The sequence below is a fragment of the Coregonus lavaretus genome (assembly GCF_964263955.1).
Source record: "Coregonus lavaretus genome assembly, chromosome: 3".
Classification (NCBI taxonomy): Eukaryota; Metazoa; Chordata; class Actinopteri; order Salmoniformes; family Salmonidae; genus Coregonus; species Coregonus lavaretus.
Window position 1 is genome coordinate 48,768,267 of NC_139990.1, and position 25,330 is coordinate 48,793,596.

The 25,330-nt window shown below is 46.8% G+C and overlaps 2 protein-coding genes across 2 annotated transcripts; both read right to left on the reverse strand.

Annotated features, from left to right (window-relative positions):
- Positions 1 to 2,836: 2,836 nt before the first annotated feature.
- LOC311115745 (DNA repair and recombination protein RAD54B-like) lies at positions 2,837 to 24,028 on the reverse strand. Its single transcript, XM_084157336.1, is given in 15 exon segments — positions 2,837 to 3,470; positions 3,688 to 3,949; positions 4,802 to 4,965; positions 5,032 to 5,328; positions 5,447 to 5,586; positions 5,673 to 5,793; positions 6,520 to 6,606; positions 7,261 to 7,486; positions 7,620 to 7,782; positions 7,865 to 8,142; positions 8,346 to 8,544; positions 21,131 to 21,250; positions 21,253 to 21,319; positions 23,066 to 23,238; positions 23,970 to 24,028. Coding segments are annotated over 14 exon segments (2,847 nt in total). The 5' UTR covers positions 23,234 to 23,238; positions 23,970 to 24,028; the 3' UTR covers positions 2,837 to 2,915.
- On the reverse strand, positions 10,953 to 17,178 carry LOC311115734 (fibrinogen silencer-binding protein-like; the record flags this gene model as incomplete). The annotated part of the gene is made up of 2 exons (XM_084157335.1): positions 10,953 to 11,594; positions 16,763 to 17,178. 2 exons carry the CDS (start codon positions 17,176 to 17,178, stop codon positions 11,024 to 11,026), a joined length of 987 nt encoding a protein of 328 aa, XP_084013461.1. The 3' UTR covers positions 10,953 to 11,023.
- Positions 24,029 to 25,330: the final 1,302 nt, after the last annotated feature.

Genomic DNA, 25,330 nt, shown 5'->3' on the forward strand with positions numbered 1-25,330 from the left:
GACTGAGACTCTCCATCTCTACCAGTAGTAACTACAGCAGACTGAGACTCTCCATCTCTACCAGTAGTAACTACAGCAGACTGAGACTCTCCATCTCTACTAGTAGTAACTACAGCAGACTGAGACTCTCCATCTCTACCAGTAGTAACTACAGCAGACTGAGACTCTCCATCTCTACTAGTAGTAACTACAGCAGACTGAGACTCTCCATCTCTACCAGTAGTAACTACAGCAGACTGAGACTCTCCATCTCTACCAGTAGTAACTACAGCAGACTGAGACTCCATCTCTACCAGTAGTAACTACAGCAGACTGAGACTCTCCATCTCTACCAGTAGTAACTACTGCAGACTGAGACTCTCCATCTCTACCAGTAGTAACTACTGCAGACTGAGACTCTCCATCTCTACCAGTAGTAACTACAGCAGACTGAGACTCTCCATCTCTACCAGTAGTAACTACAGCAGACTGAGACTCTCCATCTCTACCAGTAGTAACTACAGCAGACAGACTCTCCATCTCTACCAGTAGTAACTACAGCAGACTGAGACTCTCCATCTCTACCAGTAGTAACTACAGCAGACTGAGACTCTCCATCTACAGCAGACTGAGACTCTCCATCTCTACCAGCAGTAACTACAGCAGACTGAGACTCTCCATCACTTCCAGTAGTAACTACAGCAGACTGAGACTCTCCATCTACAGCAGACTGAGACTCTCCATCTCTACTAGTAGTAACTACAGCAGACTGAGACTCTCCATCTCTACCAGTAGTAACTACAGCAGACTGAGACTCTCCATCTCTACCAGTAGTAACTACAGCAGACTGAGACTCTCCATCTCTACCAGTAGTAACTACAGCAGACTGAGACTCTCCATCTCTACCAGTAGTAACTACAGCAGACTGAGACTCTCCATCTCTACCAGTAGTAACTACAGCAGACTGAGACTCTCCATCTCTACCAGTAGTAACTACAGCAGACTGAGGCTCTCCATCTCTACCAGTAGTAACTACAGCAGACTGAGACTCTCCATCTCTACCAGTAGTAACTACAGCAGACTGAGACTCTCCATCTCTACCAGTAGTAACTACAGCAGACTGAGACTCGCCATCTCTACCAGTAGTAACTACAGCAGACTGAGACTCTCAATCACTTCCAGTAGTAACTACAGCAGACTGAGACTCTCCATCTACAGCAGACTGAGACTCTCCATCTCTACTAGTAGTAACTACAGCAGACTGAGACTCTCCATCTCTACCAGTAGTATTACAGCAGACTGAGACTCTCCATCTCTACTAGTAGTAACTACAGCAGACTGAGACTCTCCATCTCTACCAGTAGTAACTACAGCAGACTGAGACTCTCCATCTCTACTAGTAGTAACTACAGCAGACTGAGACTCTCCATCTCTACCAGTAGTAACTACAGCAGACTGAGACTCTCCATCTCTACTAGTAGTAACTACAGCAGACTGAGACTCTCCATCTCTACCAGTAGTAACTACAGCAGACTGAGACTCTCCATCTCTACCAGTAGTAACTACAGCAGACTGAGACTCTCCATCTCTACCAGTAGTAACTACAGCAGACTGAGACTCTCCATCTCTACTAGTAGTAACTACAGCAGACTGAGACTCTCCATCTCTACCAGTAGTAACTACAGCAGACTGAGACTCTCCATCTCTACTAGTAGTAACTACAGCAGACTGAGACTCTCCATCTCTACCAGTAGTAACTACAGCAGACTGAGACTCTCCATCTCTACTAGTAGTAACTACAGCAGACTGAGACTCTCCATCTCTACCAGTAGTATTACAGCAGACTGAGACTCTCCATCTCTACTAGTAGTAACTACAGCAGACTGAGACTCTCCATCTCTACCAGTAGTAACTACAGCAGACTGAGACTCTCCATCTCTACTAGTAGTAACTACAGCAGACTGAGACTCTCCATCTCTACCAGTAGTAACTACAGCAGACTGAGACTCTCCATCTCTACCAGTAGTAACTACAGCAGACTGAGACTCTCCATCTCTACCAGTAGTAACTACAGCAGACTGAGACTCTCCATCTCTACTAGTAGTAACTACAGCAGACTGAGACTCTCCATCTCTACCAGTAGTAACTACAGCAGACTGAGACTCTCCATCTCTACTAGTAGTAACTACAGCAGACTGAGACTCTCCATCTCTACCAGTAGTAACTACAGCAGACTGAGACTCTCCATCTCTACCAGTAGTAACTACAGCAGACGGAGACTCTCCATCTCTACCAGTAGTAACTACAGCACTGAGGCTGGCTCTCCCAGGGTGGTGGTGTGTGGACACATTCCCTCCATGCCAGCCCTGTTGTGTGTGTGGTCCTGGACTATACATCAGCTAACATACAGTATACCTTTATGAAACAGTTGAAGACAGTGGAAACACACACTTTGCCCAAGAATGAAACAGTTGACATGGACACACTAACACACACAGCTGGATTCCTCTCATTCCAGAAGTCATTTCCACCTCCCCATCACTAAAAGTCAAACACAGGTTTTAATGGAGTGTTTGATTCATTTGCAGTGCTTGATTCATTTGCAGTGTTTGATTCATGTAAGTAAGCATTTCACGGTAATACCTGTTATATTCGGCGCATGTGGCAAATACAATTTGATTTGATCGGCAGTGTATGATTCATCTGCAGTGTTTGATTCATCTTGTTATTTCTGCAACAGAATAAAAGACAGATGGAATACGCAGTATCATTTAACAGTTTATTCAAAAATTTACACTTTCTTCTATCAAACTGTAAAAACAGTAGAGAATATAAAGAAAGAATAACAGTCCAATGGTCCAATGTTTCTCAGAAAGGGCCACTTCCTTGGTGTCTAGAGGTCATTTGTGGAGCCTGTGTGTGTGTGAGTGCGCATGTTACTGAGTGGTGTGTGAGATGGTGGACTGGAAGGCGAAGGAGATGTGGTTTCGTGCGTGATCCAGGTAAGCATCTCTGAAGGTGTGTGTCCCCCCTGAGAAGTGTCTCCACTGCATCAGTTCTGACATGCTCAGATGCTTCTGCCCAGCCCCATCACGGTCACCTTGACGACCCAGCTGGCACGGCCTATCAGACGCAGGCTCCTCATCCTCTTCTTCTTCTATAATACACACAAAAAACACATTTAATAAACACACATGTAGACAACTCTGTGTGTGTGTGTGTGTACCTGGGGCTGATCCATCCATACTGCAGCTGCAGTGTAGTAGGTCGTGAGTGAGACAGGGTGTGTCCGTCAGGCTGAAGAGATCTCGCAGCTCATTGGAGGAGAAGCTGGTATGCTCTGCCCCTTTCCCCAGGTCCACCACTGTCCCAGAAAGCCCCTGTTTGGACACCTGCCTCTGGAAGATACGCTCCTCTATGGTACCTGCAGTGAGCAGGCGGTAGATGTGAACAGTCTTCTTCTGTCCGTCTCTCCACACTCGCGCCATTGCCTGGAGGGGGACAGACACACAGATAGACACACACACATCAGCCCCAACTATCACATCAGGAGGAAGGCCTATTCCTCATCCTCACTCCTCCAAGAGCATAGCAGGTACTGACCGACCAGTAACGTGTACACGTGTGTTTCAGATGTGAACGAAACATACACAGACCGTGCCATCTAATGGTGGTGAGTGGGAGTGTGGAGCGTGTGTGTGTTTGTACCTGTATATCGTTAGCAGGGTTCCAGTCGATGTCGTACAGGACCAGGTGGGAGGCGCCAATCAGGTTAAGCCACACCCCTCTGGCTTTAGAACTCAGGAGGAAGAGGAAGTGAGCGGAGTGAGGACTGTTAAAGTTGTCGACCAATCGCTGCCTCTGGATGGTGGGGGTGTGGCCATCCAGGCGACAGTAGGTGTAGCCCAGGTGGACACACAGGTTCTGGAGTAGGTCTAACGTCTGAGTGTAGTTAGACACCACCACCACCCTGTACACACACACACACACACACACACACACACACACACACCATAGGATCAAGATGGTCAAGATCATGTGCCAGAGCATGAGTGTGTCAACCATAGAATTAGGAATTAGAATACTAGAATGGACATTAACCTTCTTATGATGGTCTAAAGGTCAGCCATTTTGGTCAGGGAGTTTGTCAACCATGGTTTGCCAGTGCTGTGATAAGATATTGTGTAAAATAATGCATTTTAAGAATTTATCTGCACTGTATGTTTGTTAGCTAGCTAGCCAGTCAGTTTTAGAGGAATGATTCCATAAATGTTTCTAATTAACTGCCAATATGCCAACATTCCATTTTAAAAATGCAGTCAATCCATACACTGGCTGAAATCAGTTGATGATAGGACTTAGACAAGTTGTAAATGCAACAAGTATTGATATTGTATCATATAACTAACTTTTTTTACATTTATGGTCTGTTTACATATATTTCAGAGGCTATTTATACTGAAAATGTGTATAAAATCCGTATAAACTGTATTTATAATTATATGACAATATTTTAGTTTGACAATAATTCTATTACACAATTTCTGATATCACATGCTTTGCTTTTATTTTCCTCCATAAGAAAAATCGGGATTCTGCCTCTTCTGCCATTCATTCCAATTAGACTGGTTTAGATTTCTCCCTGGCCAATATGGCTGCCATTTTCAACCCATTCTGGAACTTTGAGGGTTTATGACAGCCCCTCTAGTAATTTAATAGGATCTCTATGGTGTCAACAAACCAATGGCAGTGTACCCGGATCCCTTGACGCACTTCATACAAACACACACACACGCACGCACAGAGACACACACACACCTACCTGTCATTAGGGCTGAGGTGGCGTATAGTGGTCAGTAGGTCAGACAGGACCAGTAGTTTCCCTGAGTCAGCTGTACTGAAGCCCCCAGAAGAGTAAGACTCTGGAAAGACACCTCTTAGCCCTTCATACAGAGAACCCTCTGCTGAGCCACCGTCAGAACGCTCCTGGAAAACACACAATCATCACCATCATCATTGTCGTCATCATCATCGTGTCTTTATGTGTCGTACCTGTACAGTGGAGTAGAGCAGTCCTGGGAGGTTGCAGAGCTTTTTCAGGGCGGTGATGCAGGCGAGGTGTGTGTGAGTCTGTGTCTGTGTCGACCCCTGTAGACAGGCTCGGATGACACGGTGCGAGAGGAGAGCCTGGTATAGCTCCCGCTGCAAGGGGGAGGGGCTACAGAACACTGTCCAATCAAGACGAGGCGGCAGGTAGCGGTTGATGATCTCTTGGGTCCGCCTCAGAATAAACAGACCAGTCAGACGAGAGAGCTCAGCCGCTCGCTCCTCCCCCAAAACCCTCTCCTCCTATAGGGAGAGATATAGAGAAGGAATGAAGGGAGAGAAAGAGATGGGGACAGTAGATAATAGAGAGATAGTGTAGCGGTATAGAGACAGAGATAAAGAGTGTAGGTGGGTAATGTACCTCAGTGTAGGTGGGCTGTCGGGAGCGGAGGATTGGCTCCTCGTACACCTTCCTGTAGGCAGCAGACGACCCCAGAATGCCCGGGTTCACAAACTCTATGATGGCATAGAACTCCTGCAGGTCATTCTGCACAGGAGTACCTACAGTACAGCACACACAATATACCAGAAAACACTAGGAGAAAGGGACAGGAAAACGGCAATAAAACAGAGGGCTGTGTGTGTACCTGTCAGAATAACTCTGCATGTACAGCTGAGACCACTCAGGGCAGAGGAGGTCTTGATGCTGCTGTTCTTCAACCTGTAACCCTCATCACAGATCACCAGCCCAAACTCCAGCTTCTGTACCTACACACCACAAACATAGAACACACACCACACACACAGAACGTTCTGATGTCCCATGAGTGTAGCATCGTACTCCTAATCTGTGTCATACAGTGCCTTCAGAAAGTACGGAGTGCTGCATCAGATGACCTGGCCTCCACAATCCCCCGACCTCAACCAAATTGAGATGATTTGGGATGAGTCGGACCGCAGAGTGAAGGAAAAGCAGCCAACAAGTGCTCAGCATATGTGGGAACTCCTTCAAGACTGTTGGAAAAGCATTCTAGGTGAAGTTGGTTGAGAGAATGCCAAGAGTGTGCAAAGCTGTCATCAAGGCAAAGGGTGGCTATTTGAAGAATCTCAAATATAAAACACTTTTTTGGTTACTACATGATTCCATATGTGTTATTTCATAGTTTTGATGTCTTCACTATTATTCTACAATGTAGAAAATAGTTTTTAAAAAATAAAAAAAATTGAATGAGTAGGTGTTCTAAAACTTTTGACGGGTAGTGTATGTAAATCAATTCCATTTTTTATTTTTATGGGGTATTGTGTGTAGATTGCTGAGGATTATTATTTTTTAATTCATTTTAGAATAAAGGTTGTAACGTAACAAATGTGGAAAAAGTCATGGGGTCTGAATACTTTCTGAATGCACTGTATAGGAGTTTAGGTGTAATTCAACAGTGTTGTAACACTGGTACTTCCCACCGCTGTTGGATACGCTGCTGTGAACCAACTCACCACGTCCAGAGAGCGTAGCAGCATCTCATAGCTGATCACTAACACACTGTGGAGAGGAGAAGCTGCAAACAGCTCCACCCTGTGGTCCTAATGAACAACACAACATGGAACACACACACACACATCACCATATAATTTTTTATTATTATTTTTTTATTTTTGGTCATTTAGCAGACGCTCTTATCCAGAGCGACTTACAGGAGCAATTAGGGTTAAGTGCCTTGCTCAAGGGCACATCGACAGATATTTCACCTAGTCGGCTCGGGGATTAGAACCAGCGACCTTTCGGTTACTTGCACAACCATATGGATCAGAAACAGCAGTGTAGACGATAATCAAACACACCCCTACCTGGTTAACAGTGTAGACGCTGATCAAACACACCCCTACCTGGTTAACAGTGTAGACGCTGATCAAACACACCCCTACCTGGTTAACAGTGTAGACGCTGATCAAACACACCCCTACCTGGTTAACAGTGTAGACGCTGATCAAACACACCCCTACCTGGTTAACAGTGTAGACGCTGATCAAACACACCCCTACCTGGTTAACAGTGTAGACGCTGATCAAACACACCCCTACCTGGTTAACAGTGTAGACGCTGATCAAACACACCCCTACCTGGTTAACAGTGTAGACGCTGATCAAACACACCCCTACCTGGTTAACAGTGTAGACGCTGATCAAACACATCCCTACCTGGTTAACAGTGTAGACGCTGATCAAACACACCCCTACCTGGTTAACAGTGTAGACGCTGATCCTCTCACGGCCGAGCCACTTCTTAAACTCCGCCCCCCAGTTCTGCACTAGGCTGCCAGGGGCAACCTCCAGCACACGCTTAGCAACCGGCTTCCCGCCGTACGGGCCCTGCTTTAGCAGCGTCCACGTCAATGCCACACTCTGGAGGGTCTTACCCAGACTCATCTCATCTGCCAGGATAGCACCGTACCTACATGTAGCCCTGACACACACACACACACCAAATCAATCAAACTAAATAAATAGCAGCCCCAGCACAGAGCCTTGTGGAACACCACATTTAATTTTGGAGTGATCAGAGGATTCATCATGAACATGCACACATCTCCCATTACCTCATCCCCATGACACACTCGTAGAGGAACAGCAGGCCGTCTCTCTGGTGGGGTCGGAGGTTAGCAGTCAAGTAGGGGTCAACCACCACGTCCACCAGTGGGAGGCCTGCCTTGTTATAAGCCCACTGGTGATTGGTTGAGGGCCGGGGCATGACAAAGGCTCCTACACAAACCATTAGAGAGATGATGAGGATGAGTGTGTGTGTGTGTGTGTGTGTGTGTGTACTGTATGTCTGTGTATTTACCTGGTGCTAGAGGGTCGTGGCGTGGTTTACAGGGCCCCTCCTCCTGAGGCTTGGCCACTCCCCTATCAGTCTCTCCGCCCAATAGTTTGGAAGCTGGGCGTCGTGAGGGGGGAGGAGCTGATATCTTAGGCTCCTCCTTCTCCACATGGACGTCAAGGAAACAGCGGCCCTTATTGTAGTCCAGCTCTGATATGAGTCCCATCACCTCCACCTGTTTACCCCCTATCATCAACGCCTCTCCTTCACACAGCGATGCCAGCTCTGACACCTTATACCCACTACCTACACACACACAAAATCTGAATCCCTCTCAGATGCACTCGGAAATAACACTCTCAGGGCCGGTTTCCTGGCAACAGATGAGGCTTAGTCCTGGATTAAAACCACTTTCAAATGAGGATTCTCCATTGAGCATGATGTTTTGTCTATGCTTAATATGTGATTGGGAAACTGCCGCTCAGACAGTAAAACGCACACACACTCACCCTTGCCGATGTCCTTGCCCTCCATGTCTTTGAGAGTGGCGGTGCGTCCTCGTGTCACCAGGACAGCATCTCCCTCCCAGCGCTTGTGTTTCCTCCCACTGACCTTACACCACATCACACTGAAGTACCTCGGCCCACCAGAATCAGAACCGCTACCTGACCCTCCTGCCGGACTCTGTGGGGAACATCTGAAATCTGAAACAAAAAAAGACATCAACACTAATAATCAGAGCATTAACACATTACTGCTCACACAAACTGCAGCCTGCAAACTCTAAATATACTACATGTGACTAGAACAAACACCAGCGGAGACAAGTAGCTCAACTCTTTTTCAGTACAAGATACTGAGTGGTCTTTTATATTTGCTAAAGCATGAATGTATGAAAGCGTGTATTCTTATTTGAAATGTATGAAGTTCTGTCCATTAATGTTATGTATTATGTCAAGTTTTATGTGGATCCCAGGAAGAGTAGCTGCTGCTTTAGTAGTAGTTAATGGGATCCTAATACAATACCCTAAACCTTATACCAAGGCTTTGAATTGCTCTTTAAAATACATTTGTTTTCAATTCTGTTATTGACAGCAGCAATGTACGATTTAGGTGAAAGTGTGAATTGTGTGTGTGCACTAATCTCAAATTAGGATTCACGCTATAGGTTTTATGCAAGATCTACTGAGTGGCAGTTCACATGTTCACCAGCAGAGGCTGCTACATCACTGAGGCCTCCACTCTACTTGCAGCCTGGGACTTTCCTACAGCGCCATGCCCAGGATGAGACATCAGCCCTGGGCTGCAAGAGGCTGTCCAAGCCATGGGTCCCTTGCTTTACAGAGAAACATTTAATCCAGTTTCCTCTAAAATGACCATATTAGGACAGTATAGTCACTGTAGTTGTTAAGCATCACTGCATCTGTGCTTTACCTCACACTTCTTCACAAGTGAAACATCCAAGTCTAAAGGTTTTGAATTAGGTTTGAATTACACATTCACTCTTACAGGTGGCAGGCTTACAGTGAAGAGAACCTCATATTGAGTCTAGACCGAAGAGGAGAGGTGAGGGGAGACCGGAGAGAAGAGGAGAGGTGAGGAGAGAAGAGGAGAGACCGGAGAGAAGAGGAGAGGTGAGGAGAGACCGGAAGGGAGGGGAGGTGAGACCGAAGAGAAGAGGTGAGGAGAGACAGATATGGGGGCGAGGGGGTAAAGAAGAGGGGAAGAGAGAGGGATAGAGGAGGGGAGGTTAGAGAAGGGAAGAAGAAGAAGAAGAAGAGATGAGATAATAAAGCACAAAACCCATGAAGAAAAATACTTTTAATAGAAAACAATGAAACCACAGAAGATCTGAACAACAAACACTGAACATCATAACACTAACAGCAACACCCCCTTCTAAACCCCTCCTCCCTCCCTATCCCTTATCCACTTCCCTCCCCATCACCTATCCTCTTCCCTCCTAATCCCCAAATGGGATGGTTAAGCAACGCAGAGTTTTGAACCAACGGAAACCAGTCAAAATAGTACCAGTTTTAAAACCAGTGATAGTAGCACCTCTCGTATGACAAAAGCAGAGATCTGTATGGTCTTTTGCTCCAGAGTTAAAGCTCAACCGTAGTCGCCACACACACACTATTCCTCAAGCAAACACACTCTTCCTCACACAAACAACTATTAAATCCTCACTCAAAGATACTCTTCCTCATGCAAACACACTATTCCTCAAGCAAACACACTCTTCCTCACACAAACACATTCTTCCTCACACACACACTTTAAATCCTCACACAAACACATTCTTCCTCACACTTTAAATCCTCACTCAGACACTATTCCTCAAGCAAACACACTCTTCCTCACACAAACACACTGTTTAAATCCTCACTCAAACACACTATTCCTCAAGCAAACACACTCTTCCTCACACAAACACACTGTTTAAATCCTCACTCAAAGACACTCTTCCTCATGCGAACACACTATTCCTCAAGCAAACACACTCTTCCTCACGCAAACACATTCTTCCTCACACAAACACATTCTTCCTCACACAAACACTGTTTAAATCCTCACTCAAACACACTCTTCCTTACGCAAATAAACTGTTTAAAGGCCCAGTGTAGTCAAAAACTAGATTTTCCTGTGTTTTATATTTCCACAGTATGAGGTTGGAATAATACTGTGAAAATGATAATGCCTTTTTAGTGTAAGAGCTGTTTGAAAAGATCGGCTGAAATTTTAGCCTGTTTTGGAGGAATGGAGTTTTGGCTTGCCTCATGACATCACCATACATTTGTTAATAGACCATTAAGAAAGAGGGTTCCAAACCACTGCCAATAACAGCTAGTTTTTAGTTTTCCCCTCCCCACTCAGACCACTTCCAGACAGTCCTACCAAAATTCTTACTTGAGAAATTGAACTTTGCTAAGAATCTATTTTTGTTTCTTTTTGACCATTTTAATGGAAAACAATCACAGTAAGGTATTTAATTGTTACCCAGAAATGATTTGAGATTGAGATAAAGAAGGCTGCATTGGACCTTTAAATCCTCACTCAAACACATTATTTCTCAGGCCAAACCCCTCTTCCACACGCTAAACATTCAACACGGAAATACTAACAATTCAGAGCATCCTCCTGAGTTCCAAATGGTCAGTCCTACCAGGCCATGGGTGTGTCTTATAGGGGCAGTGGTAGTCCATGTCTCAGCCTGGCTGCCCTCAGTTTCTCTACTTTGATTTTCGCTCTCATAAGCTCTTCTTCCAGTTCCTGCTTCCTCTTTAGCCCCTCCCTCTTCTCCTCCAGGTATACGCCCATCTTTCTGTGATTGGCCATGACCTGCTCGTGCTCCTCGGCCAGCTGAAGGGGGTGGAGCCTGTCAGGGTCACGGCGGGGGTAGTGGTCATGAGGGTAAAGGTCACGTTGCAGGGGAACGGGTGAGGTGGAGAGGGGCAGGGCGACGGAGGATGGGCAGGGAGAGAGGGAGCCGTCGTAACCATGGACACTGCCCAACTCCTCATCTTCCTCCTCCTCCCCCCCCTCGCCTCCTAGCACCGCCCCCACACGCGTGGAGAGGATGGTCAGGTCTGGCGGAGGCTTCACGTCCACTTCCTGGTCCAGCCTGATCACATCCTGGTCCAGCCTGATCACATCCTGGTCCAGGTGGTGGGTGATGGGGTTTGATGGGTATTCTGGGAGGGAGGAGCTGCTGCCAGGCTGCTCCATGGGAGAGTCATGCTTATACATCATCCTGCAGATAAACAGTAGAATACAGCTTTATAACTATATATCCTTATACATCATCCTGCAGATAAACAGTAGAATACAGCTTTATTACTGTAGTCACCCTTATACATCATCCTACAGATTCATGCTTATACATCAACCTGGAGTTAAAAAGTATAATGCAGTTTTATTACTATATCATTATTATACATCATCCTACAGCGAGCATATGGAGTAGAATACAGCTTTATTACTACAGCCATACATTTATAAGTGGCATTAGGTGGGAGGGGGTATTGAGAGTATTTAACACAACCGGTCTTCGGGACTGTCAAAAACATTCTTCATAAAACCCTTTTTATGACCATCTCATACTTTGCTAAAAAATGCATTCGCCTACTGTGGGCTTCTAATATCTCTCCTACGTTTAAAATGCGGATTGACCAGATTGTTGACTTTCTGCCCCTTGAAAAGCTGACCTATGACCTCTGCAAGAGACAGCCCGGGTCTGATAGACTCTGGTCTCCACTACTCAACTATATTTCAAACTGGACAGAGTGAATGGGGTGATTAAGGAAATGTGTGTATGTATATGTGAAACTACATATTAGGAAGGCGTTCCTAATGTTTGGTAAACTCAGTGTATATAATAAATATCAAACATGATTACTGATAGTGCTGCTGAAAATGTTGTTTTGTTTTATTTTTCATTTATTTTCTTATGTTATTTATGTCTGCCACATCTGTCAATGTGGATTGTGTTTTGTTTGTTGACTGAGGTAATAAAATAAAAAACATTCCTGCACAGCCAGAAAGCATGTTCAGCATTTACATTATGAAGAGAAGATAACATTTTTCTATTCAATATCACTTTTCGCTGTGCAGGGAGAATGTTGTTATTGCATTATCATCGCTGAAATAAAATGTCAGTTTTTAAATCGGAACCAAATACTTTAGGCTGAATGAGCGTGTGCGTTTGTTAAGAGTGTGAGCATGAGGAGTGTGTTTGTGTTTGTGTGTAAACTGATTGGGGTTAGCTCTGTGCACAGTTCTACAGAGCAGCCCCTCCCCTCTCCTCTAGTTACTGGTAGAGCTCTACAGAGCAGCCCCTCCCCTCTCCTCTAGTTACTGGTAGAGCCCTACAGAGCAGCCCCTCCCCTCTCCTCTAGTTACTGGTAGAGCTCTACAGAGCAGCCCCTCCCCTCTCCTCTAGTTACTGGTAGAGCTCTACAGAGCAGCCCCTCCCCTCTCCTCTAGTTACTGGTAGAGCCCTACAGAGCAGCCCCTCCCCTCTCCTCTAGTTACTGGTAGAGCTCTACAGAGCAGCCCCTCCCCTCTCCTCTAGTTACTGGTAGAGCTCTACAGAGCAGCCCCTCCCCTCTCCTCTAGTTACTGGTAGAGCTCTACAGAGCAGCCCCTCCCCTCTCCTCTAGTTACTGGTGGAGCTCTACAGAGCAGCCCCTCCCCTCTCCTCTAGTTACTGGTAGAGCTCTACAGAGCAGCCCCTCCCCTCTCCTCTAGTTACTGGTAGAGCTCTACAGAGCAGCCCCTCCCCTCTCCTCTAGTTACTGGTAGAGCCCTACAGAGCAGCCCCTCTCCTCTAGTTACTGGTAGAGCTCTACAGAGCAGCCCCTCCCCTCTCCTCTAGTTACTGGTAGAGCTCTACAGAGCAAGGGGGGGTGTTCTCCTTTATTTTCTCAACTTGATTTGATTAAAAAAAACTTTAATGGGTTTAAAGTGCAGTAAAACCGCTTTTAGGTTGTTAAAATGTCTGCTTCTATTGCAGTGCCTTTCAGCAGGAGTAAGAGTGGATAAATTCACAATAGAATGCATCAGATATCCACTCTAATGGTTTAAAAGTGGTACATATGCTCAATATTTAAGAAGCATGGAGAGGGGGGTGCTGGATAAAAATCTGGGGGCGGGCCAGCTTTGTTCCTCCCGAATCATGGGTTTCAGAGATGGATTGTCCACCAACCTGAGTGTAAACCTCCGCCCCCAGAACAACCATCCTCTCCTCTACTGTTCTCAGTCCTGAAACTTCATGTATGTAGTGTGTGTTTGTGTACGTGGGGAGTTTGTACGCCATCTTGATGGCAAGGTGTTGAATCGTCTGAAGTTTTCTGACATGAGACCTCCCCACGTTCCACCAGGCTGGTGTATCATACTCAGAGCGGCTGGATGTAGCTCGGGTACACTCTGACAGCTGTTCCTGATGTGGCTCCTCCTCCTCTTCTGCAGAGTACCCTCAGGTGGTACAGTCGCTTCCACTCCTTCTCCAGGCACTCTATGTGGGCACTCCAGGACATGTTTTCTTGAAATGTGACCCCAAGGAACTTAGCCGCTGGGGTCGTCTGGAGTGCCTGTCCATACAGTTTAAGGTGTACTTGCTTGGTTCTTTTGGGGTTTCTGAAGAAGAGGATGCACTGGGTCTTCAGGGGTTGAGCTTGACCCGCCACAGATTGGCCCAGTTCTCGATCTCTGTTACGCTCCTCTGTAGCTTTTTTCCAGTATGGGCAAAGATTTTGGAGCAGGCCCAATAACAGAGATCGTTAGCAGCCCCTCCCCTCTCCTCTCTTGAAGAGCTCTACAGAGCAGCCCCTCCCCTCTCCTCTAGTTAATAGTAGAGCTCTACAGAGCAGCCCCTCCCCTCTCCTCTAGCTACTAGTATTTCTCTACAGAGCAGCCCCTCCCCTCCCATCTAGTTACTAGTAGAGCTCTACAGAGCAGCCCCTCCCCTCTCCTCTAGTTAATAGTAGAGCTCTACAGAGCAGCCCCTCCCCTCTAGTTAATAGTAGAGTTCTACAGAGCAGCCCCTCCCCTCTCCTCTAGCTACTAGTATTTCTTTACAGAGCAGCCCCTCCCCTCCAATCTAGTTACTAATAGAGCTCTACAGAGCAGCCCCTCCCCTCTCCTCTAGTTAATAGTAGAGCTCTACAGAGCAGCCCCTCCCCTCTCCTCTAACTACTAGTATTTCTCTACAGAGCAGCCCCTCCCCTCTCCTCTAGCTATTAGTAGAGCTCTACAAAGCAGCCCCTCCCCTCACCTCTAGTTACTAGTAGAGCTCTACAGAGCAGCCCCTCCCCTCTCCTCTAGTTAATAGTAGAGCTCTACAGAGCAGCCCCTCCCCTCTAGTCAATAGTAGAGTTCTACAGAGCAGCCCCTCCCCTCTCCTCTAGCTACTAGTATTTCTCTACAGAGCAGCCCCTCCCCTCCCATCTAGTTACTAGTAGAGCTCTACAGAGCAGCCCCTCCCCTCTCCTCTAGTTAATAGTAGAGCTCTACAGAGCAGCCCCTCCCCTCTAGTTAATAGTAGAGTTCTACAGAGCAGCCCCTCCCCTCTCCTCTAGCTACTAGTATTTCTCTACAGAGCAGCCCCTCCCCTCCCATCTAGTTACTAGTAGAGCTCTACAGAGCAGCCCCTCCCCTCTCCTCTAGTTAATAGTAGAGCTCTACAGAGCAGCCCCTCCCCTCTAGTTAATAGTAGAGTTCTACAGAGCAGCCCCTCCCCTCTCCTCTAGCTACTAGTATTTCTTTACAGAGCAGCCCCTCCCCTCCAATCTAGTTACTAGTAGAGCTCTACAGAGCAGCCCTTCCCCTCTCCTCTAGTTAATAGTAGAGCTCTACAGAGCAGCCCCTCCCCTCTCCTCTAACTACTAGTATTTCTCTACAGAGCAGCCCCTCCCCTCTCCTCTAGCTATTAGTAGAGCTCTACAAAGCAGCCCCTCCCCTCACCTCTAGTTACTAGTAGAGCTCTACAGAGCAGCCCCTCCCCTCTCCTCTAGTTACTAGTAGAGCTCTACAGAGCAGCCCCTCCCCTCTCCTCTAGTTACTGGTAGAGCTCTACAGAGCAGCCCCTCCCCTCTCCTCTAGTTACTAGTAGAGCTCTACAGAGCAGCCCCTCCCCTCTCCTCTAGTTACTAATAGAGCTCTACAGAGCAGCCCCTCCCCTCTCCTCTAGTTAATAGTAGAGCTCTACAGAGCAGCCCCTCCCCTCTCCTCTAACTACTAGTATTTCTCTACAGAGCAGCCCCTCCCCTCTCCTCTAGCTATTAGTAGAGCTCTACAAAGCAGCCCCTCCCCTCACCTCTAGTTACTAGTAGAGCTCTACAGAGCAGCCCCTCCCCTCTCCTCTAGCTAATAGTAGAGCTCTACAGAGCAGCCCCTCCCCTCTAGTCAATAGTAGAGTTCTACAGAGCAGCCCCTCCCCTCTCCTCTAGCTACTAGTATTTCTCTACAGAGCAGCCCCTCCCCTCCCATCTAGTTACTAGTAGAGCTCTACAGAGCAGCCCCTCCCCTCTCCTCTAGTTAATAGTAGAGCTCTACAGAGCAGCCCCTCCCCTCTAGTTAATAGTAGAGTTCTACAGAGCAGCCCCTCCCCTCTCCTCTAGCTACTAGTATTTCTCTACAGAGCAGCCCCTCCCCTCCCATCTAGTTACTAGTAGAGCTCTACAGAGCAGCCCCTCCCCTCTCCTCTAGTTAATAGTAGAGCTCTACAGAGCAGCCCCTCCCCTCTAGTTAATAGTAGAGTTCTACAGAGCAGCCCCTCCCCTCTCCTCTAGCTACTAGTATTTCTTTACAGAGCAGCCCCTCCCCTCCAATCTAGTTACTAGTATTTCTCTACAGAGCAGCCCTTCCCCTCTCCTCTAGTTAATAGTAGAGCTCTACAGAGCAGCCCCTCCCCTCTCCTCTAACTACTAGTATTTCTCTACAGAGCAGCCCCTCCCCTCTCCTCTAGCTATTAGTAGAGCTCTACAAAGCAGCCCCTCCCCTCACCTCTAGTTACTAGTAGAGCTCTACAGAGCAGCCCCTCCCCTCTCCTCTAGTTACTAGTAGAGCTCTACAGAGCAGCCCCTCCCCTCTCCTCTAGTTACTGGTAGAGCTCTACAGAGCAGCCCCTCCCCTCTCCTCTAGTTACTAGTAGAGCTCTACAGAGCAGCCCCTCCCCTCTCCTCTAGTTACTGGTAGAGCTCTACAGAGCAGCCCCTCCCCTCTCCTCTAGCTATTAGTAGAGCTCTACAGAGCAGCCCCTCCCCTCTCCTCTAGTTACTGGTAGAGCTCTACAGAGCAGCCCCTCCCCTCTCCTCTGGTAGTTATTAGTAGAGCTCTACAGAGCAGCCCCTCCCCTCTCCTCTGGTAGTTATTAGTAGAGCTCTACAGAGTATCCTGTGTGTGTGTGTGTGTGTGTCTCACCTGTGCATCGTCGCAGGGTCTTTATCATGGTGGATAGCTCCGTGATGGAACAGGTGAGGTATCATCTCCATCACTCTCCTGGTTGGTTCAGATATACTTCCTCTGTACTCTGGCTGGGAGTGTCTCCGTTGCATCACTTCCTGTTTGGCCGACTCCTTCAGCCTCTTGTAGAGGGTGCGTAGGCCTTGGGCAGTGCGGGGGGGCCTGTCCCCCCCCAGGACGTTATACTGCTCCGACACTGTGTCCCAGCACTTGTTCTTGTCCACGATGACGGCGTGCTTGTTGGTGTGCTCCTCCAGGATGCGGATGTGTGGGCGGACCAGCTTCAGCAGGTCCAGCTTCTCAGACAAGGTGAAGTTGGAGGAGCGAGCCTTACCCACCATACTGGATGACATGTAGAAGGACCCAGACGCCATCTTAGAACATAGCCCAGGGAACCAGACTAGGCCAAGCCTAGACACCAGCACTAACTCAACTCAATAACTTGCTTATTTTCCTCTCCTTTTTACATTTGGTCTGGTTCTCTACCTCCCTTTTCTTTCTGTTCCTTCACTCAGTGCTCCGTGACGAGGCTCAGGCTAATACTGGTTTAACTCTCACTCACTCACTCTCTCCTCTCTTCCTTGTCCCTCTTCTTCCTCCCCTTTTATGGATTCTCAATCAAACACAGTCTAACGCATGTACTCTCGCTCATCCAAGGTCTTCTCTGCTCTGTGTTATACAACACACACAGGCACACAATAAGAATCAGGCTTAACTAGGCCAGCCTCGTTTAGGCCCCCGCCTACCGCGGAGGGCTTTGGGTGAATTCCTCCCAGCTTAGGCTGACGCAGGCTAAAGCCGCTTAAACCCAGCCCGACCTACTTACAACCCGGTCTCTCTAAACCTAAAAACAGCGCTAGTTCTAACTGCTATACACTAAATACTAACATACGGTGGGAATGTGTGTGCTTACATGGGGAAATACCAATGAAATTGTAAAGATGCATGTTCTTTATTCTTATTTCCGTTTAACTAGAGATGAGGAAACGGCGCTGGTTTAACCGGAGCAGTGTGTGCGCTGCGCCAGTCCGTGCAAATGCGCGATTTTATTTTACACAAAGGAAATCAGAACCGCGTCTCAAGGAGAAACACACGAATCATCCGCCGACGGGAACAACAGAATGGAAAAACTGGGAAACTAGTGAAAAGGCAAAGAGAGAGGAAAAGCGGGGAAAGGAGAGGAGACACTGAGACAGAGGCACTAGTTGCTCTGAGAGGGAGGGAGGGGGACAGAGCGCGTGTGCTCACTGATCCCAGGCACAGCTCTAATCTGCCTCGCGCTGCCGCTGCACTACCCACGCTCATTTGCATAATGCTGGAACTGCTGTCATTAAAACATAGGCTTGTTACAGTTGGCCAGGCTTCATTCAGTGTGTGTTTGTTTCACTGAAGCCCAAGGATAAAATTAATCCCTGCCAGTCCTAAATGGACAGATTAAGTGTCACTCACCTTAGAAAGGCGATATTGGTTTGCTGCATTTCCTTTCTAAAGCAGCATATACATTCTCTTGATTTCATATTATTCTATCATGTTTGTATTGGAAAAGCAAAAAGGAAAAATTATAACCACAAATAGGTGCTAAGTGGCATAAAAAAATCTAAGTCCAGGCACTTAAAATGCCTTTCATTTGTAGTCAAATAAAATACACCAACGCCTATCTGCTAAAGCCTTCATCAGGGTGCCACAAATTAACGGCTTTTTAACTGAGCCGGTTGGTCGGAGAGCCGATGCTCCGGTCCCGTTTGCCGGACGGTAGCAGAGTGAACGGTCTATGGCTTGGGTGGCTGGAGTCTTTGGCAATTTTTCGGGCCTTCCTCTGATACCGCCTGGTATAGAGGTCCTGAATGGCAGGGAGCTCAGCCCCAGTGATGCACTGGACTGCCGCACCACCCTCTGTAGCGCTTTACGGTCAAGGGCAGTGCATTTGCCATACCAAGCGGTGATGCAGCCAGTCAAGATGCTCTCAATAGTGCAGCTGTAGAACTTTGAGGATCCGAGGGCCCATGACAAATCTTTTCAGAAGATGCGCTGCCGTTCCCTTTTCACGACTGTGCGGGTGTGTGTGGACCATGTTAAGTCCTTAGTGATGTGGAACTTGAAGCTCTCGACCCGCTCCACAACAGCCCTGTCGATGCGGATAGGGGCGTGCTCTCCCCTCTTTCTCCTATAGTCAACGATCAGCTCCTTGGTCTTACTGACGTTGAGGGAGAGGTTGTTGTCCTGGCACCACACTGCTAAGTCTCTGACCTTTTCTCTATAGGCTGACTCATCACCGTCGGTGATCAGGCCTACCACTGTCGTGTCGTCAGCAAACTTGATGATGGTGTTGGAATCATGCGTGGCCATGCAGTCGTGGGTGAACAGGGATGAGGGGACTAAGCACACACCGCTGAGTGGCCCCCGTGTTGAGGGTCAGAGTGGCGGATGTGTCACCACCTGGGGCCGGCCTGTCAGGAAGTCCAGGATTCCAGTTGCAGAGGGTGGGGTTCATTCACAGGGTCCCTAGCTTGGTGATGAGCTTGGAGGGGACTATGGTGTTTAACACTGAGCTGTAGTCTATGAACAGCATTGTCACAGAGTTATTTCCCCTCTTGTCCAGGTGGAAGAGGGCAGTGTGAAGTGCAATTGAGATTGCGTCATCTGTGGATCTGTTGGGGTGGTATGCGAATTGGAGTGGGTTTAGGGTGTCTGGGATGATGGTGTTGATGTGTGTCATGACCAGCCTTGTACTTCATAATTACAGATGTGAGTGCTACAGGGCGATAGTCATTTAGGCAGGTTACCTTGGAGCTCTTGGGAACAGGGACAATGGTGGTCAGCTTGAAACATGTTGGGGTTACAGACTGGGACAAGGAGAGATTGAAAATGTCTGTTAAAACACTTGCCAGCTGGTCTGTGCATGCTTTGAGAACACGCCCTGGTATTCCGTCTGGCCCGGCGGCCTTGTGATTGTTAACCTGTTTAAACGTTTTGCTCACATCGGCCACAGAGAGCGAGATTACACAGTCATCCAGAAAAACAGGGGCTTTCACGCAAGGCACAGTGTTATATTCCCCGAAGCCAGCAGAAAAGGCATTTAGCTGGTTTGGGAGTTCTGCATCACTGGGCAACTCATGGCTGGGTTTGCCTTTGTAATCCGTTATTGTCTGCAAGCCCTGCCACCTACAGTACGACGAGCGTCGGAGCTGGTGTAATAGGATTCCACCTTCCTCCTATATTGTCCTTTTGCATGTTTGATGTCTCATCGGAGGTCGTAGTTACTTTTCCATCAAATTGGAAATAAGTGTTGTACTTTCAGACCCAAAGGTTAAATCTAGACTTGGTTTCCTCTATCGTAATCGCTCATCTTTCCCCCCAGCTGCCAAACTAACCCTGGTTCAGATTACCATTCTACCCATGCTAGATTACAGAGACGAAATGTATAGATCGGCAGGCAAGGGTGCTCTCGAGCAGCTAGGTGTTCTTTACCAGTCGCCTTCAGATTTGCCACCAATGCTCCTTATAGGACACATCACTGCACTCTAAACTGGCCGTCTCTGTATATCCGTCGCAAGACCCACTGGTTGATGCTTATTTATAAAACACTCTTAGGCCTCACTCCCCCCTATATGAGATACCTACTGCAACCCTCATCCTCCACATACAACACCTGTTCTGCCAGTCACATTCTGTTAAAGGTCCCCAAAGCACACAAATCCCTGGGCCGCTCCACTTTTCAGTTCTCTGCAGCTAGCGACTGGAACGAGATGCAAAACACACTCAAACTGGACACTTTGGCCTTTATGCCTCTTGCTAGGCCGTCATTGTAAATGAGAATGTGTTCTTAATTGACTTTACTGGTTAAATAAAAAAATATCACTATTTAACTTGCCTGGTTAAATAAAAAAGAACACTATTTTATTAGGCAAAATACAGTTTACCCGTGCCTCACCTTTTTAGGTCTTAGACTCAATCGTTAAGCTACACAAAATCCCAGCATCTCACAAACAATGTTTCAGAACGTCTTTAGCAACAGCAGTGAAATGTAAACAATATATGCTACATATTGTAAACATACTGCATTTCGCTTATAGCACACCAAATGTTCCTGACTATTCTTACCATCATCATTGGTTAGTAGTTGCATTGTTGCTTTTATGATTAGTGATGTTCATCACCAGGATTTCTGCTTTTGACATACAGAGAGTAAATCCAAAGCTTAACAGAAGTATTGCTCCACATTAAAATTCAGTAGATCTACACCAGGAATACCTGGTTTCAATAGCAACGTTTACTGTGCCACCACCACAACCCACCCCACCCCCCATCCTCCAATGTCCGACTCACCAGCTGGGTCTCCAGTGTTCTGCTCTGTAAAGGAAGGGTCTTCAGGCTCTGACCCGTTCTTCTTACTGTCTGCTGCACCCAGCACCCTGGCTAGAGCTCTGGACATGCCTGGGGCTTGCTCTTAGCCAGGCCGAAGGCCTTCACAGGCAGGGCAAGGGGCAGTGCAGGGGCTGAGATGCTCCTCTGGACCTGCAAGGAAGGAGAACTGTTACATAGGTCTGAGAGGGCCCACACATCGCAGTATGAGTGAAATCAAATCAAATGCTATTTGTCACATGCGTCGTAAACAACAGGTATAGACTAACAGTGAAATGCTTACTTACGGGCCCTTCCCAACAATGCAGAGAGATAGAGAAATAATAGAAAAGTAAAACACGAAACAATAAAAGTACTAATAGATATACAATGAGCAACGATAACTTGGCTATATACAAGGGGTACTTGTACGGAGTCGATGTGCAGGGGTATGAGGTAATTGAGGTAGATATGTACATATAACTAGGAATAAAGTGACAGATAGTAAACAGTAGCAGCACCGTATGTGATGAGTCAAAAAGGTAAGTGAAAAAAGGGTAAATGCAGATAATCTGGGTAGCTATTTGGTTAATCAAAAAAATAGATTTTTTTAAAAAGCCTTTCATGAACTAACACTCGCACTTGACCCCTCCCCCCCCCCCTTACTAGCTCTGACTTTACTGATAGCTACTTTATTGAGGAAAAATGTACTTACTATGACTGTGATGTGGCTGCTCCACCTAGCTATCTTAAAATGAATGCACTAACTAAGTCACTCTGGATAAGAGCGTCTGCTAAATTACTCAACTGTAAATGTTAACTATTTAAAAAAAATGTTTTAACTAACTATTTAGCAGTCTTATGGCTTGGGGGTAGAAGCTGTTCAGGGTCCTGTTGGTGCATTGGTACCGTTTGCCGTGCGGTAGCAGAGAGAACTGTCGATGACTTGGGTGGCTGGAGTCTGAAAATTTTTAGGGCCTTCCTCTGACACAGCCTGGCATAGAGGTCCTGGATGGCAGGGAGCTCGGCCCCAGTAATGTACGCTCCACTACAGCCCTGTCGATGTGAATGGGAGCGTGCTCGGCCCTCCATTTCCTGTAGTCCACAATCAGCTCCTTTGTCTTGCTGACGTTGAGGAGAGGTTGTTGTCTCTGACCTCCTCCCTATAGGCTGTCTAATCGTCATCGGTGATCAGGCATACCGCAGTTATATTGTCAGCAAACTTAATGATGGTGTTGGGGTCGTGCTTGGCCACGCAGTCGTGGGTGAACAGGGAGTACAGGAGGGGACTAAGCACACACCCCTGAGGGATCCAGTTGCAGAGGGAGGTGTTCAGTCCCAGGGTCCTTCCCTTAGTGGTGAATTTGGAGGGCACTATGGTGTTGAACGCTGAGCTGTAGTCAATGAACAGCGTTCTCATATAGGTGTTAATTTAGTGTGGAACGTAATAAAGATTGCGTAATCTGTGGATCTGTTGAGGAGGTACGCGAATTGGAGTGGGTCCAGGGTGTCTGGGATGATGGTGTTGATGTGAGCCATGACCAGCCTTTCAAAGCATTTCATTGCTACAGATGCTATGTGGCGATAGTCATTCAGACAGGTTACCTTGGCGTTCTTGGGCACAGGAACTATGGTGGTCTGCTTGAAACATGTAGGTATTACAGACTGGGTCAGGGAGAGGTTGAAAATGTCAGTGAAGACACTTGCCAGCTGGTCTGCGCATGCTCTGAGTATGCGTCCTGGTAATCCGTCTGGCCCTGCGGCCTTGTGAATTTTTACCTGTTTAAAAGTCTTACTCATATCGGCTAGGGAGAGAAGTAGCTCCAATATGACTCCTATGCTTAGTTACTTCATTACTACAATAGAAATAGGGGTCACATTTGTGGCTTAGGATGACAGTGAAGTGGACCGTGTGTTTACCTTGTTGAGCACGTTCCCCAGGGCGAGTTTAGGGGCCAGAGGCTCCAGTTCAGGCAGGGTACCCACAGGGATATCAGGAGGACCTGCCAGTGAGGCTTCAGGAGGGACGAAGCGGGGCTTCTTCGCCATGTTACCAAAGAGCTGGCTGGGGGCCCCCGAGCGACGCATCCTGTCTGTGAGTTGAGTGAGGGTGTGAGAGTGTGTTTGTAATAATTTATCAAATCATTTCACATTAAACTGACCCCCTGTGTAGCTCAGTTGGTAGAGCATGGCGCTTGCAACGCCAGGGTTGTGGGTTCGTTTCCCACGGCGGGGCCAGTATGAAAATGTATGCACTCACTAACTGTAAGTCGCTCTGGATAAGAGCGTCTGCTAAATGACTAAAATGTAAATCTATAAGAGGGCTTATGAGTAGGGGTGGTCAACCCTGAGCCTCCTGGAGAACTAGTGGTCCTGGGTGTACAGGCTTTTGTTCCCTTCTGTAACACCTTATTCAGCTAGCTAACTAGGTAATCAATGTTCTAGTTAGTAGCTGATTAGTAAAAGACAGCTAGCAGCTAGTTAGATAACATATTTACATAGCATAGCTATATATTACTTCCATACAGTGTACATGGCCTTTGAATAGTTAGTTCAGATCAATGAGATGTATGGGTTTATACCAATGATGGGTTTATACACATCATTGTTGGTTCAGATATATAGATTATGTTAGCTGTTAGCTAACGTTAGTGTAGCTAGTTAGCCCAAATTAGTGCAGCTGCTCGGACAGTGCTGTAAGAACGTTAACTGTTGAAGCCTTAAAAATGTCAAAATGTTCTTCTCATCATCTATAACAACCAACTAGCTTGTGACAACATGTTGGAAAGATAACATAAGGCATAATAGTGTGTTTCATAAATACCTGTCTAGTCAAGCAAGCCTCTGCTTTACAGTTAGTTACAAGAAAACATTAACGCACAACTCTTCAGCGATAAATGAATTCTCCCGCTAAAGTGGCGTAAACTGCTATTGGCTGCGTGTTACGTAGAGGGGCGGAGTCCAGTAATAGTGAGTGCACTCGTTTTCTACTCCCGCGCCCCCAAACGGTGGTGTTTGCTCTAGTTCGATCGTTTTGCGATTAAAGACACAATCTGCCGCTGTCAACCAGTGTCGTGCCGGTAGAGGTAAAACCAGTGTACATTTTGCCTTCGAAATAATCCGATTTTCGCCAGTTGATCAACTATTTACGATATAATAGCCTGCCTGCCCTACAGTAGGCCTACAGTTGGCCATTCCGACTAATTTATCGTGGAGATTGCATGGATATTTGTGTTATAATATATCACTTCAATTTGAAGGAGTTTGCAGAATGAAATGATGATTCCGATTGAGATGTCATCTGTCATGGACTGAGCACTGGTGGTAAGTAAACTACTCTAGAAAATAAAAATCGAATAAGTGGTCAAGTAAATTACATCCTGGCAAGCATTTCTGCAAAACCCCACAGACATACTGTAAACAGCAGCTACTGGTCAGAAGGTTGCTGCATGTGATTATATGGAATATGTCAAATGCAGAATTGATATTCAACATCACAGAATACATAACTTTTACATAAACCCCAAAGCATAAACTGCTTTGGAGTTACACTAGAGTTTATATTTAGCATGTTATCATAATGCATGATATGAAAAATGCATATTGACACCACATAGTCTTAGTGCAGCAATAGTCGATGGTCATGGTAGGAGTAGTGGGCTGTAGGCTAGAGGGCTAGGCTTTATATCCTACAGAGTTGCTGACATGTGGTGGCAATTTCATCATCATAACTCTATGATATCTCTTTGTTTATTGCCTATTTGATTAACATCTCCCTCTCTCTCTCTCTCTCTCTCTCTCTCTCTCTCTCTCTCTCTCTCTCTCTCTCTCTCTTTTACATTTAAATGTTTTACATTTTCGTCATTTAGCAGACGCTCTTATCCAGAGCGGCTTACAAATGGGTGCATTCACCTTATGATAGCCAGTGTGACAACCACTTTACAATATATTTTTTTTTTTTTTTTGGGGGGGGGGGGGGGGGGGGGGGTAGAAGGATTACTTTATCCTATCCCAGGTATTCCTTAAAGAGGTGGGGTTTCAAGTGTCTCCGGAAGGTGGTGAGTGACTCCGCTGTCCTGGCGTCGTGAGGGAGCTTGTTCCACCATTGGGGTACCAGAGCAGCGAACAGTTTTGACTGGGCTGAGCGGGAACTGTGCTTCCGCAGAGGTAGGGGGGCCAGCAGGC